Source organism: Pygoscelis adeliae, unplaced genomic scaffold (genome assembly GCF_000699105.1).
Source record: "Pygoscelis adeliae isolate BGI_AS28 unplaced genomic scaffold, ASM69910v1 Scaffold63, whole genome shotgun sequence".
Classification (NCBI taxonomy): Eukaryota; Metazoa; Chordata; class Aves; order Sphenisciformes; family Spheniscidae; genus Pygoscelis; species Pygoscelis adeliae.
The window spans coordinates 4,437,070-4,457,830 of record NW_008824414.1 but is presented as its reverse complement, the minus strand read 5'-3'; the positions used below and the strand labels follow the sequence as shown (position 1 = coordinate 4,457,830).

Genomic DNA, 20,761 nt, shown 5'->3' with positions numbered 1-20,761 from the left:
CCTCCACGCCCTTCCGAGCGGCGTCGCTCCGCGGTGCCGGGCACAGCCGCGGCCTCGAGCTGAAATACCGCCGGGACTGACGGGGGAGGCTTTGCCCTGCTCCGGTCTCGGGACTTTGCAGAACTATTTTGTTTCCTCCTGTGACCCAGCGGTTCTCCTGCAGCTGACAGGCCCCTCTGGAAACCCAGCTGTCCAGTGAAACTTGGCGGGTCATCCCCTCGTGTCTTTTAAACTGTTAGCTGTTGTATAAGAGCTGGTTTCGTTGGTGTGGATTATGATCTCCTTGAGAAGCGTGTTAGAGGATTGAAGTCGTAGCAGCAGGTGTTGGTATGAAAGGTGTAATCCGTCTGGGGAGGAAGAGTTGGCAAACAGGCTTGACTGCTCAGTGTTCCTCTTCGCTGCCAGCATTCCTCCAGCGGCTCCCTTGTTGTCCAGTAGGTTACGGTGTGGGCTAGTGAAGTCTTTGGGTCCGAGGGACATCAGGTATAGGTTTGCCAAGAAGAAATCGGTTCTGGTGTAAACTGACAGTTACAGTCGCTGGACAAACATGTAATGTCGTTGTTCTCTAGTGCTCTGCCTAATCAATTCTGTTTATTCTCAGGTGTAGGAGTGGTTCCATTCCCTTTTGAGTAGGGAACAAACTGCATTAAAAAAAAAAGTTATGTGCACTATAAATATATGTTTGTCTATAAGTTTTTTTTTTTCTTCTTGAGGAGTCGTTTATGTTTCCAGAAAATACTTAGAAAAGTGCTCTGTTACAGGCAGATGAAGTTTCTGTTGAATTGGTGTTGTATTTAATCCAATGATTCTGCTGATGACAGGGAAAAAGTATGACACATGATATGACAGTAGGTATAAATAATAAAAGTAATCCGTTAATGAGACTACCTAGTGTAGAGAAGGAAAAGGTGCAAAAGCAAATTACTTAAAACTTTGGTTTTCATTAGCGATAACGTCAGGGTTTTTGAAGTATTTTAGAGCGATGATGAAGTACTGCAGGAGTTTGCGCTTGCTCTGACTGCTGTCACATAGTGTGTACCTCAGTGCTGGTGAACATCGATATAAGGTTATGCTTGGCAGCAGGTGGCTTTCTTGGTCCAGGTGTGATGGAACCTTAGTAATGCAGTGTTGTATAGAAGTTAGAAGGCCTTTCCAAGAAGCAGCATTTGAAATAATGTACAATCACAAGTTTGTGTTTTTTTGTTTTTTTTTTTAATTACTGTTGTACTAGAAGAAAAACACTAGAGAAAAAGATATCTATAAAAAGCCCATGGGAGGAGCACTGCTTAGGAGTGTTGCTGTTACTTTCTATTCTTGAAGTAGGAGAAATTAGTAGAACGTATTACTGAGCGACACACTACTAAGCCTCTTCTTAAGTGAGTGTCATGGTTTAACCCCAGCCAGCAACCAAGCCCCACACAGCCGCTCGCTCACTCCCCTCCGGTGGGGTGGGGAAGAGAATTGGAAGGGTAGAAGTGAGAAAACTCGTGGGCTGAGGTAAAGACAATTTAATAAGTAAAGCAAAAGCCACGCACGCAAGCAAAGCAAAACAAGGAATTTGTTCCCTACTTCCCATGGGCAGGCAGGTGTTCAGCCATCTCCAGAAAAGCAGGGCTCCATCACGCATAACGGTGACTTGGGAAGACAAACGCCATCACTCCAAACGTCTCCCCCTTCCTCCTTCTTCCCCCCAGCTTTATGTGCTGAGCATGACGTCACATGGTGTGGGATATTCCTTTGGTCAGTTGGGGTCAGCTGTCCCGGCTGTGTCCCCTCCCAACCCCTTGTGCACCCCCAGCCTGCTCGCTGGTGGGGTGGGGTGAGGAGCAGAAAAGGCCTCGGCTCTGTGTAAGCACTGCTCAGCAGTAACTGAAACATCCCTGTGTTATCAACGCTGTTTCCAGCACAAATCCAAAACACAGCCCCATACCAGCTACTATGAAGAAAATTAACTCCGTCCCAGCCAAAACCAGGACAGCGAGGCACTGTGAACGATGAGAATGTGAAAGGAGACAGGCTGATGATTTTGAGTGTATTTATTTCCTTTTCATAAAATGAGGAGAGTGTATTGGGTTATTTTGGGAAGCTGATGGTTTCAGTAGTTACAGCACTGTAAGCTGCTGTAATGGTAGGTACCTTGTAGTAGACACTGTAGCCCCATGTAAGATTGAATGACTAAACTGCCTAGAAATTCCACTTAATGATACTGGAACTTGGCTCTCCTTGTCTACTGCAGACCTTCTGCATAGTGAGGATAAATAGTCTAACTTAAATGTGCTGTTACTTGTTTTTTTGTTTGTTTTTTTTAATTGTGATTGATGTGGGGTAGTAAACTGAGGTGAAGGCACTAGAGAGCATAAGCAGTTGTAGATAAGTTTCCTGTACTGAAATCATTCTCCCCTCCCATGTAGCAGAGCTAGAAGGAGTGGGTGTGATTTGGAATAAACAAAGTCTAAAACACCTTGAAAGGCTTTTTAAATGACCCTCCTCTGGGAAGCTGGTACTTGTGAGGTTATTAGCTTTCATCATAAAAAGTATTTTAACAGGTGAGTGAGACTGGAGACAGTTTAACAATAAGTCTAGGACAACACCATGTATCACTTATTACTGCGGGCAACTGGATAAAAGAGCTCTGTGCAGGAGAATCTCTGTGGCTTAACTAGAGCTAAAATAATGTTTTATTTGGAGATATAAACCATTCTTAATAGCCTGTAAATAGGCATCTCTATAATGAAAAGCTTTTCAAGGAAGCTGGAAGTGTACTGAGATGCGTAGCTGCTTTCTGAAAGGTGGAGTCAATGACTGAACTCCATCCAGCACCAGTTGTCAAGCTTGTAGAGCAGTTCCCTGTTTCACTGGTAATAGGTTAGGCTGTTATTTATGTACATGCCTCATTCTTTGTCCTGCTCAACTCCTGCATCTCATATCTCTGGTTCTGGAATAATGTGATTTATATTACCTAGTCTTAAAAAAACACCAGCCAAAATCGAACAAACAAAGAAAAAAAAAATCCCACCCAAACCCCGTAATCACTCCAGATCCCAGCTAATTGTCTTCCAACCTGTACGTCAGATTCCAGCACTTTTCTCCCTTGTCAAAGTCATAGCACTCAGGTGCTTTCTTTGTGCGTCAGTTCCTCCTCCCTCTGGTTACACTGAAGTTTTCTGAGGAAAGGTCTTGTACCTTCCTAGCCTAGACAGGAGATGGGGAAAAGTGACAACATCTTCTCACTGCTGTCGCAGGGCATGCCCCAGTGCGGTAGCCATGCTTTGATTTTCTGTTTTCAGTGGCTCAGAACGATGTGAGACTCTCTGGCTGCCGAAGAGGAAAAATATCTGGAGGAATCATGTTTACTGGAATGTTTGAGATTATTTTGGGGTGGGGAAATGAACTAATTTTCATCACTTTTCTGAATGGTGCTTGCATTTTTTGAATGCTTGGCGGCTATATAGTCTAGAAGGATACTTATGATATCAATGTTTCTTCTAAAAATTTACTATTGCTAGACTTCCTTTGGATAAATCACCTGGCTTTTTTTTTTTTTCTTTCTTTTAACAAGATTGGCATTTATTTTCCTTTTAGGAAGATTTTTGATCATAATGTTACCATTTTCTTGATAAACTAATCAAAGCAATGGGTGAACAGATGGTGCCTTGCTTACTGTAGAAAAACTTAGTGTTGACTACAATAGAAGCCTGTGCCATTCTCTCTGTTTCTCTGACATGCTATGAATTGCCTTGGTCAATGTTGTACAACTTCCTATGAAAGAAATTGAGTAAGGTGAATTGCCTCAAACCCTTAGTTAATGTAGCCAGAAATGGGGGGGCGGAGAGGGGAAGGGAAAGTAGGAGAACTGGAGGAAATAGGCTGTGCCAGACAAGGGGTGCTGTAGATGAGAGGTTTTGCACAAACAATAGCAAGACTTTAAAAAAAAAAAGAAGAAAGAGAGAGAGAGAGAAAACCAAGCACGTATACAGTAGATGACACACTGAAACGCCAAACACTGCTGAAGTTTTTGTTATTGAACTGCTGATCTAAAGAGCACTAAGCCTTAGTGCTCATAGTGAAACGATTAAATAAGCTACAGAAAAACTTCTGTGTTCTGTGGCTTTGTCTATTCCTGGTGGTGTTCCAATGCAGATGAAAACAAAAGGACACATACATGATGCAAACTCAATGGGAGGATCATCTCTTTCACTGGGAATGACAGAGATTTTTTCAAACTGGAGTGCTTCAGAAACATGCAAAGTCAGCAGTGCATGCTAGGGGCAACACTTAACCGTAACTACAAGAGCAAGCCATTGTAGTACTGTCCAGTGCTGGACTTGAATGGTGAAGTGATAACTTTTTAATATTTGCATGTGTAGAAGATCTTTCTTGATGTGCTAGGCCGATGATGGTCTGTTTTTCCAGTTGGCAAGACATAACATGGAATGCAGAATCTAGAGTGTCTTTCTAGCAGAAAGAAGGCAGGAATTCACGCACAAAAATTATTTCATAGACAACTATATTATTGTCCTGGAGTCTAAAACATAATAAAGCTTTGGCAGTTCTAACTATTGTCAGTCTTAACTACAAGAAGTTTTCTTCTGAAGTTACAGAGGTATAAAGCTGGCTGCAAAATTAGATCTGAATCCTATTTATATATTGAGTCCTGTTTATCTGTTAGAATGCATATTCATTCTGTGTATTTTTAGGGTGTAAACCAGAGAGGCCTGAGGACACTCTGAAGACACTGAAAAGTTGCAGTCCGTTATTTGGAATACACGTTATGAACCCTTTCTGGAGCATGTCTACAAGTTCTGTGCGCAAGGTAGATATTTAATGAGTGAATGCCATAAGGTGTTAACATGCATTGAGGGGCAGTAGCAGTGCTGGAAAAGACCATCAGATGATCTACAAATACAGTTGGAGTGTGTGTTTTATCCCGAGGATTGTGATCATCTTCAATGAAAGTGTAAGCTAGCTTTGAGCTGTATTAACTGGAATGTGACTGTGGATGGAGTCTACTCCAGAATTTGTCGACTTTTCTTATCTGAAGCATCTTTAAAGGAAAGATGAAACAAACTTGTTCAAATGGTTCAAACACTTATTTCTTAGGACATTTGTTTACTGTCTTATATAGACCTTAGCCAGGTATTGCACATGCAGCAGGCGTTGACAAAACTGCGCCTCCATAATGCTATTGCTACTTTAGATTGTGTGTGTAAAAGCATGATAGTTCTGGGGTTAATCGCTTCTCAGGTGTTCAGTGCTAGGGCAAATTATATAACTTTGTTGATGATGCTTGTGACGTAGGTATTGTTACGTCCAAGTCTCAAGCGCTTTGAAACACTATAGCCTAAATCACACCTTCAGTCACCACAACTCGCCTAATCTCAAGTCTGTAGCCTGCAGGTTTGTCTTGGAAATCTATAGAATGATTTTGATGCCTGTATGTAGTACAGTCTTGTCTAGCAGTGTAGCAGTGACCAATTAAGTAGAAAAGTTTTTTGTTTTTTTTTTTTTCTTTTTTAATAAAAGACAGCATAGGCGTAAAAAGGTTGCTATAGCAAAACTGTTTAAACTGGGCTTGATACCACTGTCAAACGGTGATTATCCTGTGGTGGGAATGGGCTATACGATCAGCTCCCAGTGGGATGTTGGTGTCTTAAGCACAGGCAGGAAGTGAAATACATGAAGTTTTCGGTAGAAAGTTCTTATTTCATCTCAGCTTTACGACACTACTTTTAAAGACTCTTTGAAGTCTAGAACGTGAGGATGCTTGTCAGTGGAAATGATTTATCTTGATGCACTGTGTGCTAGAAATAGATTGACTTCTAAGCTGATGTTACATGCTGTCTGGTTCCAGTTTCTAAATAAATGTAAGCCACGTTAAGCATTTGTCCTAATCTGTAGATTTCCTATCCAACATTGATTACTTTTGTACACGGCAGGGGGGTTGGACTAGATGACCTTTAAAGGTCTCTTCCAACCCAAACTATTCTATGATTTTATGATTGTAGGCTAGGTTTAAGTGAATAAAAGTCTATTTAAAAACAAAACCCAAAGAGTTTCCCCAACTCCCAAGCAATAGAACACCGAAACCCAAAATATGTTTCAGTGGCCAAACTTGCAATTAGCAAGGTTGGGTTTAAACCTGTGTTAAAATATGTTCGTATGCTAAATGTTTATGAAATATGGCCTGTAATCTCGTGGTTCTTTTTTATCTAACAGAGACCTGAGGCTGAAGAGAAAACTTTGAGTGGAGAGCTGCGAACCAGTCCTCTACGAGCCTCTACAAAGAAACAGTTGCCTTCTATTCCAAAGAATGCTGTGCCAATAACCAAGCCTGCTTCACCTGCCACATCATCCCAGTCGACAAATGGAACACATGCTTCTTATGGGCCTTTTTATTTGGAGTATTCCCTCCTTGCAGAATTGTAGGTTTTCACTTTTTTGTCTTTTTTAGGTCACTGGGCTTATGCTTCAGTAAGAAAATAAACATGCAGGGATCTGGTTCTTGCACGGTGTCTTTGCCTTAGTCCTTGAAGAAAGCAGTAAAACTTAAGTTCCACAAAAAAATGTTGTTTTTCTGGAGCAGCAGCCTCAATTTCTTGAGGTAGCAGTGGAGAGGAAAATGAGATGAGATTTTAAGGGTGTGTTTAGATGTGATTCTCTGAATTATTACATTTCTCAGTCTTCCAGTAAACACACGTCGGGTTTAGGCATCCTGACTAGTTATCTTAATAGCTTTTTGGTCAGAAATACCCAATTTTTGAAACCAGTATTAAAATAGAAGCAAGCAGATGTCTAGTGGGAAGATGGTTATGAATGTATGGTACTGTCTAATGGAGTTAGGATGTGGGAGCTTCCTTCAGTTGTTACATGGAACACTTGAAGGCCGCCTGGTATGGCTTATTAAATGGATATTAGGAAGACTATATTCTTTTCTGTCTTTCAGTGATACTTACCATGAAACTTATGAGGGAGGAGTTAGTGCGATTTAAATAGCTTTCTTTGGATCAGTTGCATTTGATCCAGTCTAGTGATTTGTAGACTGCTGTGGGAGCATACAAATCTCTATTTGTCTGCAAAACTTCCTAGGTATATAAAGTTACATAAACTGTTTTGTGCTACAAAGCTGAAGGGACTTCCTCTGTAACAGACATACTGGATTCTCAAGTATGTCGTGCCTTTTGGAATGAAATCCCTGGAGTCCTTACGCAACACTAAGTCTCAGTTCTTGCATTTAACCATTAAATTGAAACTGAGAACTCTCAAAACATGAACTTTTTTTTTCAGGGAACTGACCCCGACTTCTTAATTCAAGAAAGATGTTTTTCTTCTGCAGCATGCAAAAATATATTGGTATCACAATGTAAACTCCTCTAGCTTAACAAAGTCATTAGGGATATAATAATGAATATTATGGAAATTGTAAGCAGAGAACTGTGTTAATATTTTGCCTTAAGATTATTGTTTATTTGTGCAAGCATGTGGAGTTCAATTTAATGGGCCTATATGCCAAGTAACTGGAAAAGCTATGATGTGAATAATTGTTTATCATTTATAGTGTTCAGTAGAATCTGCATACCATATAACTACAGCTGGTTAAACTTACTAGCAACTTCTTGTGTTCGTTGATTTGAAAAATAGTAAAAGTAGCACATTTTGCCCTGGTAGTACTGTTGATTATCAAATGGACTTTCCTAATAGGCAAAGGGAGAGGAAGAAACATTTCATAATGCACTGGTCATTGATGACTGAAGATCGTGACTGGATTATCATCACAAGAAGTGAAATAGCAAATAAGTGCAAGTTTGGGAAAATTACTTGGTCCATCCTGTTAATGAGATGCCTGGAATCACTTGATCCGGATCTCTAATATACCCTGCTTCTTGACTGTCCTTTTTATTCTCTGTTACTTTGTTTTGTCAGTTGCCAGTGTAATTTCTGTTTGACCTGCAGCATAATCTCATCTAAAACTGGAAAACTACTTGTTTAAAATTGAAGTTAAAGCTTTGGTCACACTTCAGAATTAACTACAATTGACTGCAAATCTGCATTCAAAGTTACTTAATTGCATTTCTTTTTTTCTTTACTTTGAAACTGGGGATTTAGTAGATAAGTGGAAATTTCAGCACTGACATGCATTGAATGCATCTACTGGGGGAAGAATTTATTTCTACTTCTCTACTTACAGTTTTATCAGGAGAAATAATGTTTCCTGTTAGTAATTCTTTAAGTGGAGGGGTAGGAAACGCAAGAGGGAAAGAATATGGTTTCACTCGTTTTCTGCCACCTCCTTCTGTGAGCAATCTGCCCTTGGGAATTGATTGTAAGTTTGTGAAGAAGTCCCCTGTTAAGCTATTGGTAGCACGTTCTGTGTTTACTGTTGTCAGCTTGCTGTAGATTTAGTGTAGTTGTGGAGCTGTTCTAAATACTGATTCTAATTGCAGTACCTTGGTTGTAAAGCAGAAATTGCCAGGTGTCTATGTGCAGCCATCTTACCGATCAGCATTAAGTAAGTTGAAACTTAACTTTTAAATTTTTTTGTGTATATATATTTTTAAATTCTTTCACTCAAGCAAACTTTCTCACCTGCAGTGTGGTTTGGTGTAATATTCATAAGAAATGGGCTCTACCAGGATGGCGTGTTTAAATTTACTGTCTATATTCCTGATAATTACCCAGATGGAGACTGCCCGGTAAGTGGCTGTGTGTGTCTTGGGTTTAAGTGTGACTTTTTGTTAAAGCTAATATACCAATTAGCTTCTCATTTTCTTGAACTAGTTTTGTTCAGCTGGCTGGGCTCATTTGCGATGTCTTGTACATATTTCCTAACATCTGTGGAGGAATCGTGTTACTCTGATTACTGAGGCTGGTGCAGAGTGAACTTCCTGATGTTAGATGCGTTAGAGTATTAAGTAATCAACCAGTTCTTTACCTCAACTCTTGATCTGCTACTTCCTTGGCAAGGAAGTTTATGTTGAAACGCTTAAAGAAGTATCCAGATTCTGAGTAGCGATATAATGGAACATAAAATCCAGGCACCTGTGCTGTGCTTGCTGTAGTGCTACAGGATTTCTTGTCTGTCTCTCTTCTAAATTACATTGAAACGAACTAAAAGAACTTGAGGAGGACGTTGGTGAAACAAGGGAGAGTGAGATAGGTAGTATGGCGTTACCTTCCATCTCTGCTTTCTCTTTTTAGGGAAAAGTATCCAAGTTATTACATTAATTAAAAAATAATAATCTTGTGGCAATCTGACTCTCTAGAGCAGAGCAGCCGGCCCTCTTGGACAAATTTCTTTAAGAGGAAGACTGGGGAACAGGTGTATGTAACTGCTGTAGCTGAGAACGAGTTGCTATGTCAGGAAGCTGTCTGCTTGGTGTCAAGTTTTGTGTAAAGCTGTCATCTTTAAAAGGACAGAACTAGTAGAAAACAGTTTCTTTCAAAGATTAGACTTTAGTATCTCTCATACAGCCATCATTCTTTTGCTAGCGTAGGGCTTTAAAATCTTCCTGTTGAAACTAAGTTTTCTTTTGGAAGAATGCACGAACACCAGAGGAAACTAGCTGTCCAGAACTGAAGACACCATGGTGTCACTGCACAGTTTACTTAAAAATGTGTAGGGTAAAAAAAGTGTTGATTGTAGCTCAGGTATGTAAAAAGCTTTCAGTCACAAATAGCTAAACCAGAAAAACTCCTTTAATCTGATCTTATCTGATGATATTACCTGTGTTGGCACTACTGCTTGTGCAGTTAGCTGGATTAGTTTCCTGATTTGGTGATAAGCATGTGAGAGAGGACAAGACCCTGCATGTAACATGGGTGTGTTGGGTTACAGTTTCACAGCTGGTATAAATAACTTCAGGTTGCTTTCTTTTAATACAGTAACAATTAATTAGTATTTGGAAGCAACATCTGACTGACCTTCACCCAGTGGTTTTAACATTAGGACTGAAGTTCTCATAATGAATTTCTCTTTTCTAATGCAGCGCTTGGTTTTTGATCTGCCTGTCTTCCATCCGCTAGTAGATCCTTTATCTGGTGAACTGGATGTGAAAAGAGCATTTGCAAAATGGAGGTTAGTGGTAACATATTGATGTATAATTTGAAAGAAGTTTGTTCCTTTCTTCATTGTGTTTTGTTCTTCTTAGGCGAAATCATAATCACATATGGCAAGTATTAATGTATGCTCGCAGAGTCTTCTACAAGATTGATACAGCTAGTCCTCTGAACCCTGAGGCTGCAGTGCTGTAAGTATCTTCCATGCATATGGACATGATCTCGTGAGAGATTTTTGCATAGACTTGCGGAAACAAGAGATTTGTAAAATTGTTTATCAGTTCATGGTCTCTACCTCTAGAGCTGGTTGCACTAGGAACTGAAGTTGAGGCTTTGCCAAGTCTGTCTGTGCTTCTAGAGCAGACCGGTGTCTCCTTGCAATTACTTAACATTACTTACTTCTCTCTTGCAGGTATGAAAAAGATATTCAGTTGTTCAAAAGTAAAGTGGTGGACAGTGTCAAACTATGCAGCAGTCATTTATTTGATCAGCCTAAAATAGAGGATCCCTATGCAATCATGTAAGTACCATGAGCAAATTCACCATGTCCTAACATTTCGAGAACAAGTTTTGGTATAGTTGTTGATTTGAAGCCTTTCGCTGCCAAGCCGACTGACCTGTTTTTTCTTACATTTATAGCAATACTTTGAGTATTCCTACCCTCATTTCCTTCTGTTTAGTATTGAATCGTAAATGTGATCAGACACTTGTGTTTGCTGGTTTTTCACTAAGCAACCAAGACTTAAAAAAACCAACCCCAACAAAGCCGCAAAACCACCCCACCTCCCTCAAGTAGAGATACCCATGGAGTAAATACTGCTTTTGGGCTTTCCTGAATTCAATTTGCATGACTGTAACTTTGATTATACTTCTAAGCTTGACTGCATGGGGGATGGAACAGTCAGCTCCATAGTGAATATGAGTAGTATTTCATGTAACACCTGCTGAATTGCTGAATTCTCATTGCAAACAAAAATGAAAACCTAAATATTTCTTGTTGAAAAGATCCATGACAATGTGAATTAACTTAGTGAATTAGTTCTTAACTGTGTGTTTTAACACTGAAAACTCAGACTTGTAGTTTACTTAAAATTCAAGAGACTAAACCAAGGAAAATTGCTGCTTTCTGCTCTGTCTGTGCTGTAGTTTGCAAAAATGCAAGGTAAGAGATAACTGTACTTTCTTCATAGTTTTTCTCCATGGAATCCAGCTATACATGATGAAGCTAGAGAGAAGATGTTGACTCAGAAGGTATGTGCAAAGTCCAGATTCTCACTATAGTAAGGGTTTATTGCCTGATAAGGGAAGAAAGGTTCTCTGTCTCTTTGTGGTGAACATGTACTAGACAGACCTTATTCCACCCCTCTTTTGGATCAGCAGGCATGCTGAAACTGTTTGGTCTCCTAAACTAAGCAGTTATGTCACTGTTCCAACTTCAGTGTGTTAAGCAATTAATCATTTAGCCAGCTGGAAAGCTTTGTTAGTACAATTGTTGGCACGCGTGGCAGATTTTTTTTGTTTAGGGATGGAAGGGAGGGAAGAAGGGGAAAGAAGAGATTTGCGGACTGCCTATTAGCTTGCTCTGCACTTGTCGTGACCATTGCCGCTTCTGCATAACCTGACAGTCCCCAACTTCTTTGTTCTCTTCTGTTGAGAGATCTTTCATTACTGAATCAAAGCTTCAGGGCTTTCTTCTCATTCCAAACTCTTTGAAGCAGGACAAGCAGAGTGAGTACCTTGCTCACATCTCTAATGCTGCTGATTTCTAATAAGACAGCTAATGGAAGAGTGCTTAGAGTTACTTCTATCACGAAGCACTCTTACTCATATAGCAAGAATGTGTTGGTTCGTATAGCTTTCACCTGAGCAACACCTTTGGTTTTGGGAGAGGGGGGTGTTTTGTTTTGTTAGTTATTTCTTTACACCTGACAAGAGCTGGCACACAGCAGTTCTGAGTCTGCGCTGAGTGGCATGACAAGTCAATCCACTTGCAGTGCCTAGGGATTCTGAAATGGTGGCTGGTATCTTTGCTGGACTGGCAAGGAAATGCACTCTGAATGTTTTAGTTACTGACTCGAGCTCCTTGCACTAGAGCTGTGGTGTAGTTTGCTGCTTTTTTGTAATAAAAAAATAAAAAAAATTTTTTTTTTTTTTGGTCAGTCCAAACTTCAGTCTTCCTCACTGCAAGCTTTAACTCCTGTTCTTGCGTGTCTTCTGGCATGAATGAGATTTTTACATTGATATTAATACAATACGCTGCCTGTAAGCTTGGTGTAGCAATGTTCCCACCTGCCAGAGTCCCAGTAGGGCTTGAGGTGAGGTGGCCTTTCTCCAGCCTTAGAACACACAGGAAAATATTTTGATCAGATTCTGACTTCTTGATGTTCTTATAAAAACTTAAAAAATATTTTTGACTCCCCCCCCCCTTTCTCCTTCATTCTCTACCTCCTCCTTTCTTATCCTTTAAATCAAAGACCTAAAGAGAAAGAACAGGTTGAGGTGCTTCAAATGGAAGGGATATGATGTTGTCTCAGAGACTGATAGCAAATGTGATACCAGTGATGACTTTTCTTTTGTCCTTTTTCTTTGGAAATGCATGTTAATTTCTTTTTAAGTGAAAACTAACATCTTCAGTAACTATTGCATGTATGATACTTCAGTTGCTGGAGTAGTTTGTTGATAGCAAGAATGCCCAAAATTCTGGGGGCCAAACTTCTGTGCCTTAGGAGATTTGTTCCAAAACGTCAGTGTAGCTGAGAACGTTCTTTTCCTTCCTTCTAAAAGGAAGTTCCCTAATCATGTATCCTGTCTTTCCTTTCTTCTGCAACCCTGGATCCTTGTTTATTACTCGTGTAATCCCTGTGCCTTGGGAAACAACTAGGCCATTCTAGAACTGTAGCCCAGGAAAGGCTGTGATGTCCCAGTTCCCTGCTGAGCACATGGCTTTCACTAGGTGATGTCCTGTGTGCAGCACATGATAGGCAGGTGCTACTCTGCCAGGCTCAAGCCTAACTGATCCCTCTTGTTTGCTGTTGTCTGATGTGTTACGGCAGTTCTGTCACGCAGTGTCACCTTTTACACAAAACATGGGGAGGGACCGAAGAAGTGCAGGTTCAGTTTTCTTGCTGACTTAATTTACTTTGTCATACTATGGGAAGCCTTTTGCCTGACAAAGTCTATTCACATAATTATCCCTTTCTAGAACTTGATGCGTCATTCCAGGTTTGGTGTAGTTGGCGTACAGATGATCTGATGAGCCTATAGCAGTGTGGAGGCAGGGCTAGTTCCTGATATGCAAAAAACCTGCAAGCTAGTCTGTTTCTTTGACCTGCTAGAGTTAGGTATCTAATTTACTAGTCTTAAACTACTTTAAGTCTACAGATGCTCGAAGTTGCACCTTTCTCCCTCAACTTGAAGCTTTTTTTGTTTGTCTTCTAAATTGCAATAGTCAGTCTCAAATGTTCATTGCATTGGGTTGGGTAGAAATAGCTACTGTCCAAGCATTTAACCGTGATAAATGCTCAGGGAAGGGAAGGACCATCATTGGAAAGCATTAAGAAACTACATGGTATAGCAAAGGTATGAGTTGCTACTTTGCTATGTTAATTCGCATTCAGAAGCCTTCCGTGGCGTGGAGCGCTCCTCCGCAGTATGCCCAGCATCACAAGGTAGTGTGTTACAGTTATAACGTCAGGATTAGACAGAAATGTTTTGATTTGGATTGACACTTCTTTCTGTAGAACAGAGAAGTTTGGCAAATAGCAGTGCAGTGGTGCTGGGCCACGGCCTTCAAGCAAAAGGCACTATTCCAAGAGTATCTTTACATCTTTATGGTACGATGGGGTAGCAGCACGTGAACTAAGTCGTTAAAACTCCCCTGTAGCATCAGGGTGGTTCTACAGATGCCACACACGTTCACAGAAATTAAACCGATAGCCATTTTACTGTTCCTCTTCGAGGAGAGGAAACGATGCTAGCCTCTTTTATGGTTGTATTTGCCAAAGGTAAAATGGACGGGGAGGGACTTAAGAGGCTTTGGAGTATCTAATAATGCTGACTTTAACTTTCTTCTACCTAGAAGAAGCCAGAAGATCAGCACTGCAAAAGCATGCATGTTTCTGGCCTGTCATGGGTAAAGCCTGGCTCAGTTCAGCCTTTCAGCAAAGAAGAGAAGACGATGCCTACTTAGCTCTTCTGGACTGTGGTGCACAAAACACTTTCTGTGGGTGGAGGGAATATAATGGAGGGAGAAACAGCAAAGCAGCGGTTTCCTTCTTGACTACGGATTAGTAAAAACCGAACGGTAGCAGTGACTCCAGTAAACCTGTTCAATGGATTACTGACTCTTAATGTTTTACATATGCATTAGGTTTTAAAGGCTTGCCTGGAGTTCGGAAGTCTCTCTTGAACACTGCAGTACTTCTACCTGAAGACTGTCTAGGGTGGGTAATTCCTCAGGGCTCTGAAATGCCTGGAGGTTTTGGGTTGGTTTTTAAGCTTTTATTTTTTCCCTCCAGGAATAGCAATTTTTTAAAAAAACTTAAATTACTGGCAGAAATATTAGCATTGGAAATATGATGCCAGAGGTAAGCTGTGTTCATGTAAACTAATATAGCAGAGTTAAACACTATATTTAATGGTTTTAAATACTTTGGTTTCTATTGTAAATATATTAGAATTTGAAATTGTAAATAGATGGTTCATTGACTCCATTTAGCACTTTCAGAGGTAAAGCTGGGGATGATGTATGATGTATTATTGATTTGTAAATGGATATTGTCACTAAAGCGCACATTAGTCTGACAGGGTAAAAGCAGAATGTCAGGCTTGTTAGACTTTTATTACATAAACACTAAAATCAAAGCTTTTAATGGTGGTCTCTTGAGCTAATAAAATCTTAGAGGATTTTAGATTCCCTAGGTGTCTAGGGGATTACTTAGGATAGCTTGACTAATGTGTGTTAATAGTGACATCTTAAAATAAAAAGAAACCGTGATCTAGCTTTTGTCCCTCTGTCTGTTGTGGACATTTAGCAAAGACTGGAACCGGAGTGGAAGCACCTGGCTACATATGTACTTGCCTGCATGTGTATTCGGGGTGTTAATGGGCTAACAGGTTGTACCGAAGGGACTGGTTAAATACAGTTGTGTTCCACATGCAGGAAGACCTTCTAAAGCATGTGTGAGCTCAGGACAGAATCTTTTACTTTTTGCAAGAGTCTTCCTAGTGTCACAGGCTAGCATAATGCCTTGCTCTTGCCTAACGGGATTTTCCTGTCCAAGCCTGTAATGTTAACCCTTTACAGCTGGGCTGCTTTTTCTTTGGCTCCTCATACCTGTACTGATGGCATTAATGCAAACCCTACTGTCTAGTAACAAGTAGCAGTGACTTCATATATAAGCATGATATGGTGTTTGGGGAGGGTGGGGAGTGGTGTGGTGTGTGTTTGGGTTTTTGGGGGGGGGTATTGTCTTCTGGTTTTATCTGACAAGCTAAATACACTTGTCATATAACAACCTTTCCCTGTTTTTGAGAACAACTTCTTAGCTCTTAAGGAAATAGACAAAGACTTCACAAGTAATATGCTATTGTATACCAAATGATTAATTTAATGTACTGCTAAGGATGACCTGAGTGGTTTCTGTGCAGCACTTAACATTGTATAAGTTAAGTACTTTGTTTTAGGTAATGTTGAAATCTTAATGCATGATGTTGCTTTAAACCTTTTAAAGCTTCTGCCTTTGAGATGCAGCGGTTTCCTGGGGCTGCCTGGAGTGTCTCTAGTGCTGCTGGAATTCCTCTTTAGAGAGAAGGTGGCAGAGGGTATGAGGAGAGCAAGGATCCCCTTTCAGGCAGAGAAGGAAGTGCATCCAAAGGTGCATTTCTTGGGGCTACTCTTTCTTCTTTAACTCCCCTCATCTTATAAAGGGTCTGTTACAGGACCTAAGTTCTTGACTAAATGCTAAAATGTTCTTTCTAAACCTTAGTATATCCATTTATACTCAGTGTAATAAGAGAAATACAATTTAGAGTGGCTCCTTGCTAAACAAATTCGAGGTTAAAGTAAGAGGAATTCTAAGCATAAGTTACCAAGCGGGTGCTTCTGAGCAAGGTATTTGCAACTGCACTGTTGCCTTCAGCTTTCTGAAAGCTCTTGCTAGCTCTGTATGTGAGAGGTATGGGTCTATGTAAACTGAAGGCTCTGGCAGGCTCTGGTCATGTGAATTAGTACAGCAGATTTAAACATATTTAATGGCTTTAAATGCACTGGGTTTTTTACTGTAAACTGTATTGAAAGTGGTGGTTGAGCGCAGATCTTCCAAAAGGATATTTTTGCGAAAGTGAGTCAATCACTGGGTGAGATGTCTGTGACTTGGTATGATTTTGTAGGGCAATTAACTCGGAGTAAACTCAGTTTCTACTATCTTCAACACAAATCTGTCTCCTCTAGCTCAGAGCTCAGTCCAACTTTGTTATGAGGCTGAGAAGATGATGTGTTAAGGCAGTGGTATTTAAAAATGGATAGGGAAGTCTAGAGCTAATCTTCAGTCTTTAGTAGCTCTCTGAAGGTTGCTGCTGATAATGTTTTCAGACAATTGCAAAGTCATTACTAGAATAATTCTGTGTATTTCCACTTACGTCACTATTGCCATGTCATCCCTGGAGAAGCTCATCACAAACAATCTAGTACTTTGATGTATCAGTAACTAGAGTAAAGCCAACAGACTTGGCATAGGATGTTTTGCTGTTTGAGTCTTGAAACAGTGGCTACTGTTAGGAGAAGCTCTGTATCTGTTTCTACAGTAACACTAGAAACCAGCACCAGCAAGATAGCTTCAAACTACGTGTTGCTTTCTTGCTAGTAGTGGTGGCTTGTTGGAGCAAAACGTTCAACTCCAAACCTCGGAATAAACCTATGCAAATAAGGGATTTGAGATTTTTTTGTGGTGGTTTCTCACTTCTCCCATTCCTACCCCTTGGGGAGGAAGGAGTGGGAGGAGGCTTAGGACTTGCAAGAAGTTTGCTCTTAAAGTAGTTTTTTGAAAAAACACGTTTCATAAATAAACTGTTAAGTCCTGTCTTCAGATCAAAAACTTTGAGGAGAGCGTAAAATTCTGAATTGGCACTTTGGTTTGTATACTCTTTCCTATAGTAGGAACATTCTACCTCTTTATTTAAAGATGGTTTTTCTAACATCGTTTTTGCATTCTTTATCTGGCGTGCTAGAGTTAGTTATTTTGTGAGAACAGGACTTGGGTGGCAGGTAGCTGTAACCCTTTTATGATTTTTTCCGTGTGTCAGCATAGAAAAGAAGCAGAAACCTGTGGATCTTGGAAGAAGGCAAGCGATTTGCTCTGCTGTTCCTGTTGTCAGCTCTGTGATGACATGTGCAGAAAGACTTTCTGTCCTTCCCTCTCTTCCTTACCCACCATGGGAGAGCAAAAGGAAGCAGAAACCTTCTGGAGCGGTTGCTCAGTGCCACAGCTGTTTCTTGAAAAGCTAGTGAGTAGGAGCGCTAGAGGGTGTGAGTGTGTGTGTGTACGTGCGCACTTGTGGTTTTCCTCCTGTGTGAGCAAAGGAACAGATAACTGGGCACATAGCACTTCTCTGCTGCAGCCCTCCTGATTCAGTGATCTTTAGGAAACTACTACCAGTGTAAAATAGGGGTTTGAAACTCAATTTTTCAGTCTTTCAAAGCAAAGACTGAAATTCTTACCCTGTATTGCCAACCACGGGAGCTGTCCGGCCCACCTCCGTTGGTGAGAGGGAAATCCTGTGGGCCGGGAGGCTGAGTGCCCACTCTCAGGTGCAGTGTGTTGCCTGAGGCGGCACATAAAGCATGTGCTGGCAGCACCCGTGGCATCTCCTGGGCCAGCGTGGCCGCGTGCAGCTCCGTGGGCCCCACGCAGCTCTGCAGAGAGCTCCTGGCTTCATCTCCCAGCGTGGATGTGGTCACTTCTCCCTGGGATCTTTGCTGAAGAGATCGAAGACCGCGTCCACCCCTCGTGGAAAAGGGTGAGTGATCTCGCTGCTGATCTACTCCTTTGGGAGGGAGGGAGGGAGGGAGAGAGAGCGGGAGGCGGTAGTGGGGGAACCAGTGTCTTGCTCAGCCTCCCTCCTCTTGTACCAGAAAAAAAGCTCGTAGGGGCTGTAACAGTGGCTGTAGTGTGGGACTTCAGTTGTTTTCTGCCCCAGGTACTTCTGAAATACTTGGTAAAAGCAAAGGCTGCTGAACTGCTGAAGCAAAGGCCTTGAGCGCTCGTGCATATAGACTGGGGTTGAAGAAGGGAACTGTCCGAAGACCTCTTGTTCTCAAGAGTGTGCTTAGGGTGTTGGGCACCTTTCGCTTTTTTTCATGCTGTTTCGCAGACCTGAAGGCAGCGCACGTGGGGAACGGCCTTTCTCTGCATAGCTTGGGCAGGAGTTCAGCTGTTCTCTCACTCTGGTTTAGATCCCTCCAATGCTTCTAGATATCTTTCCTAATATCTCTTATTTAATGCTGTGCTTTGCAATTTGTGTTGTTAGGAAGGGTATGTGCAGGAAGTAGCTCTCATCCAGCTTGCACCTTCCCCAGCAGGTTTACGCCCACGGAAAGGGGTGGCCGTGTGGCACAACACAGAGAGGAGCGCTTGCAGCGGCCACAGCTGATGTCTCATGCTTAAATCAAATTATTTCTGGGAGTGTGGGGTGGCTGACAACCACTTGACAACTAGCTTAATATTTGGACAATGTTTCTTTTGTTGCTCTCTTACCTTTTCCTTGCTTCTTGCGCAGCGGATTTGCTATTAAGAAAAAAAATATATCCTTCATAGTGTTTCTGGCTTTTGTTATTTGCAATCTAGGGAACAGGTGTCTCATAATCCTAAATAGGCGTTTGTTCAGTTTCACTCCATCCTCCATGTCGTGTGTCGCTGGTCATTAACCTTTCTAACAAATAGGTGGTTTTTGGTCAAGATGACCCCGCTATTGAGCAGCTTGCTTCCAGTAGCCCTTTTCCGCTAGGGAATTCTCTAGAATGGGGTTCAGCGTAGTTGAAGTGGGCTCTAACATGGTGTGGGACTTGTAAAAACTTGTGAGAGAAACTGCCAGCTTCCTTGTAACCCGGTGCAAAGGAAAAAGAGGTGGCTCTGTGTCACTTACCTCGGTCGGTTTTCTCTTCTGTGTGGCATTAATGCCCCGTTAGCCTGTGTGTTTCGGACGTCTGGCAGACTATGAGGAATTGCAAGTGCCTTGGAATTGTTAAATGCTTGTTCTGGGTTTGCAATAGAAAACAGCAATGGAGGAACCGATCGGAGCTTGTGTTGCCTGGAAAGCGGTGACATGGTTTTTTCAAGAAAAGCATGTGGGGAGAGTCTTTGAGGGCTGGAGTGTAGCTACTCAAATGCTGTGAACGCTAAGTCTGTTGCTGCTGTTATGTCTCTTACGCTTTTCTTGGGAAGGCTGAAATTGAAATTCTAATGCTTCAGATTTAGCATTAGAAAAGTTTAGTTAAAGGACTCTTGTGTGAAGCAGAAAACGGGCCTAGCATTTTGACTGAGCACAGTGTACCTGCTGGGCAGGGAGGCAGAACTAGAGTGTTGAACTGGAATGTGGTAGTTCTTCTTTATTTGTTTTTATGATTACTCAGAAGCCTTTGTAATACATCACTGACTTGCAAGTTTCCTGAGCCTCTTAGGTGGAGGACTTGTGTGGAAGTTTAATCCCTTCTAATCTTGGGATGCTCATCTCAGCTGCAGCAGGCTAGACACAGGCCTCAGCTCCTGGTACCGTACAAAGCAGAAGAGCGCCCGTACCCCCACGCTTAGTGGTGGCGCTGGCTGAGGGGAGGGTTAGATGTGGAGCAAATCCTGGCAACTGTTACCTCAGGACAATTCAGAGACGTGGCGGCTGTCGTTTTGTTTGTCCGATTGTTGCCGGGGTTTAGAAAGCACCACAGTTAAAGATCAGTAACAACGACGAGGAGGAAGAACGATAGGATGATGTAGTAAAAATGATGGTTATTTGAGTAAGTTTTGTTTATCTCCGAGCTGTTACGGACCTCCACCGGTCTGGTGAGTAGGCTGGATTGCTCTAAGCTACATCCACGCTAACAGCAGTTTGCGGAAAAGAATTTTATTCATTTAAAGAATGCTGAATTTTGTTTAGCTTAGAATGAATAGTCTGAATCTTTTTTTTTTTTTTAAATTGAGAAAGGGGGAGAGAACACTAACTGTCTTCAGTAATTGGACTTGTGTATTAAAAGAAGCTGTTCCAGGAGCAAGGTAGGTGAATGAGTACTGAAACGATACTGCTGAAATCAAACCCTTTCTCCTCAATTTAGCTGTCATCGCTCCTAGTACAGGTATATCATTTAATGAAAAACTAAATTCAAGGCCCTGCCAATACTTTGAAAAAGTGGCATTTTTGAATATCATCTTTGCAATTCTGAATTCTGTAAAGAATATTTCAGAAGGAGAAATACGAGTTATGCCAGAGCAGTCTTGAACGGTTAAGTTTGCAGTTGGACTAGATGATCATCGTCGGTCCCTTCCAACCAAACTATTCTAAGTCTTGAAACAAATGTTCTGAAACCACTTGAGGCTGGTTTTTTTTTTTTTAATCATGTTTACTTACTAATTTTTTTTCCCGTCGGAACACCTCTGAAGTAGCGCTTTTGGCATTTGTCTCAAAGCATAAACCACAAATTGTACATCTATTACTAATTATT

At 41.3% G+C, this 20,761-nt stretch overlaps 1 protein-coding gene across 4 annotated transcripts; it reads left to right on the top strand.

Annotated features, from left to right (window-relative positions):
• The first annotated feature begins 171 nt into the window (after nt 1–171).
• Nucleotides 172–15,053, top strand: AKTIP (AKT interacting protein). Of its 4 annotated transcripts, none has more exons than XM_009320789.1 (10): nt 172–209; nt 4,698–4,813; nt 6,217–6,422; nt 8,442–8,506; nt 8,590–8,690; nt 9,984–10,072; nt 10,146–10,244; nt 10,466–10,573; nt 11,244–11,304; nt 14,132–15,053. In XM_009320789.1, the coding sequence occupies exons 2-10, from the start codon at nt 4,772–4,774 to the stop codon at nt 14,240–14,242; spliced, it is 882 nt and encodes a 293-aa protein (XP_009319064.1). In that variant the 5' UTR covers nt 172–209; nt 4,698–4,771; the 3' UTR covers nt 14,243–15,053. The 4 variants fall into 4 exon arrangements, with proteins under 4 accessions (XP_009319064.1, XP_009319065.1, XP_009319062.1 ...); XM_009320790.1 differs by lacking the exon at nt 172–209 and adding an exon at nt 2,450–2,546 and having other exon boundaries at nt 14,135–15,053; XM_009320787.1 differs by lacking the exon at nt 172–209 and adding an exon at nt 2,450–2,546.
• The last annotated feature ends 5,708 nt before the right edge of the window (nt 15,054–20,761 follow it).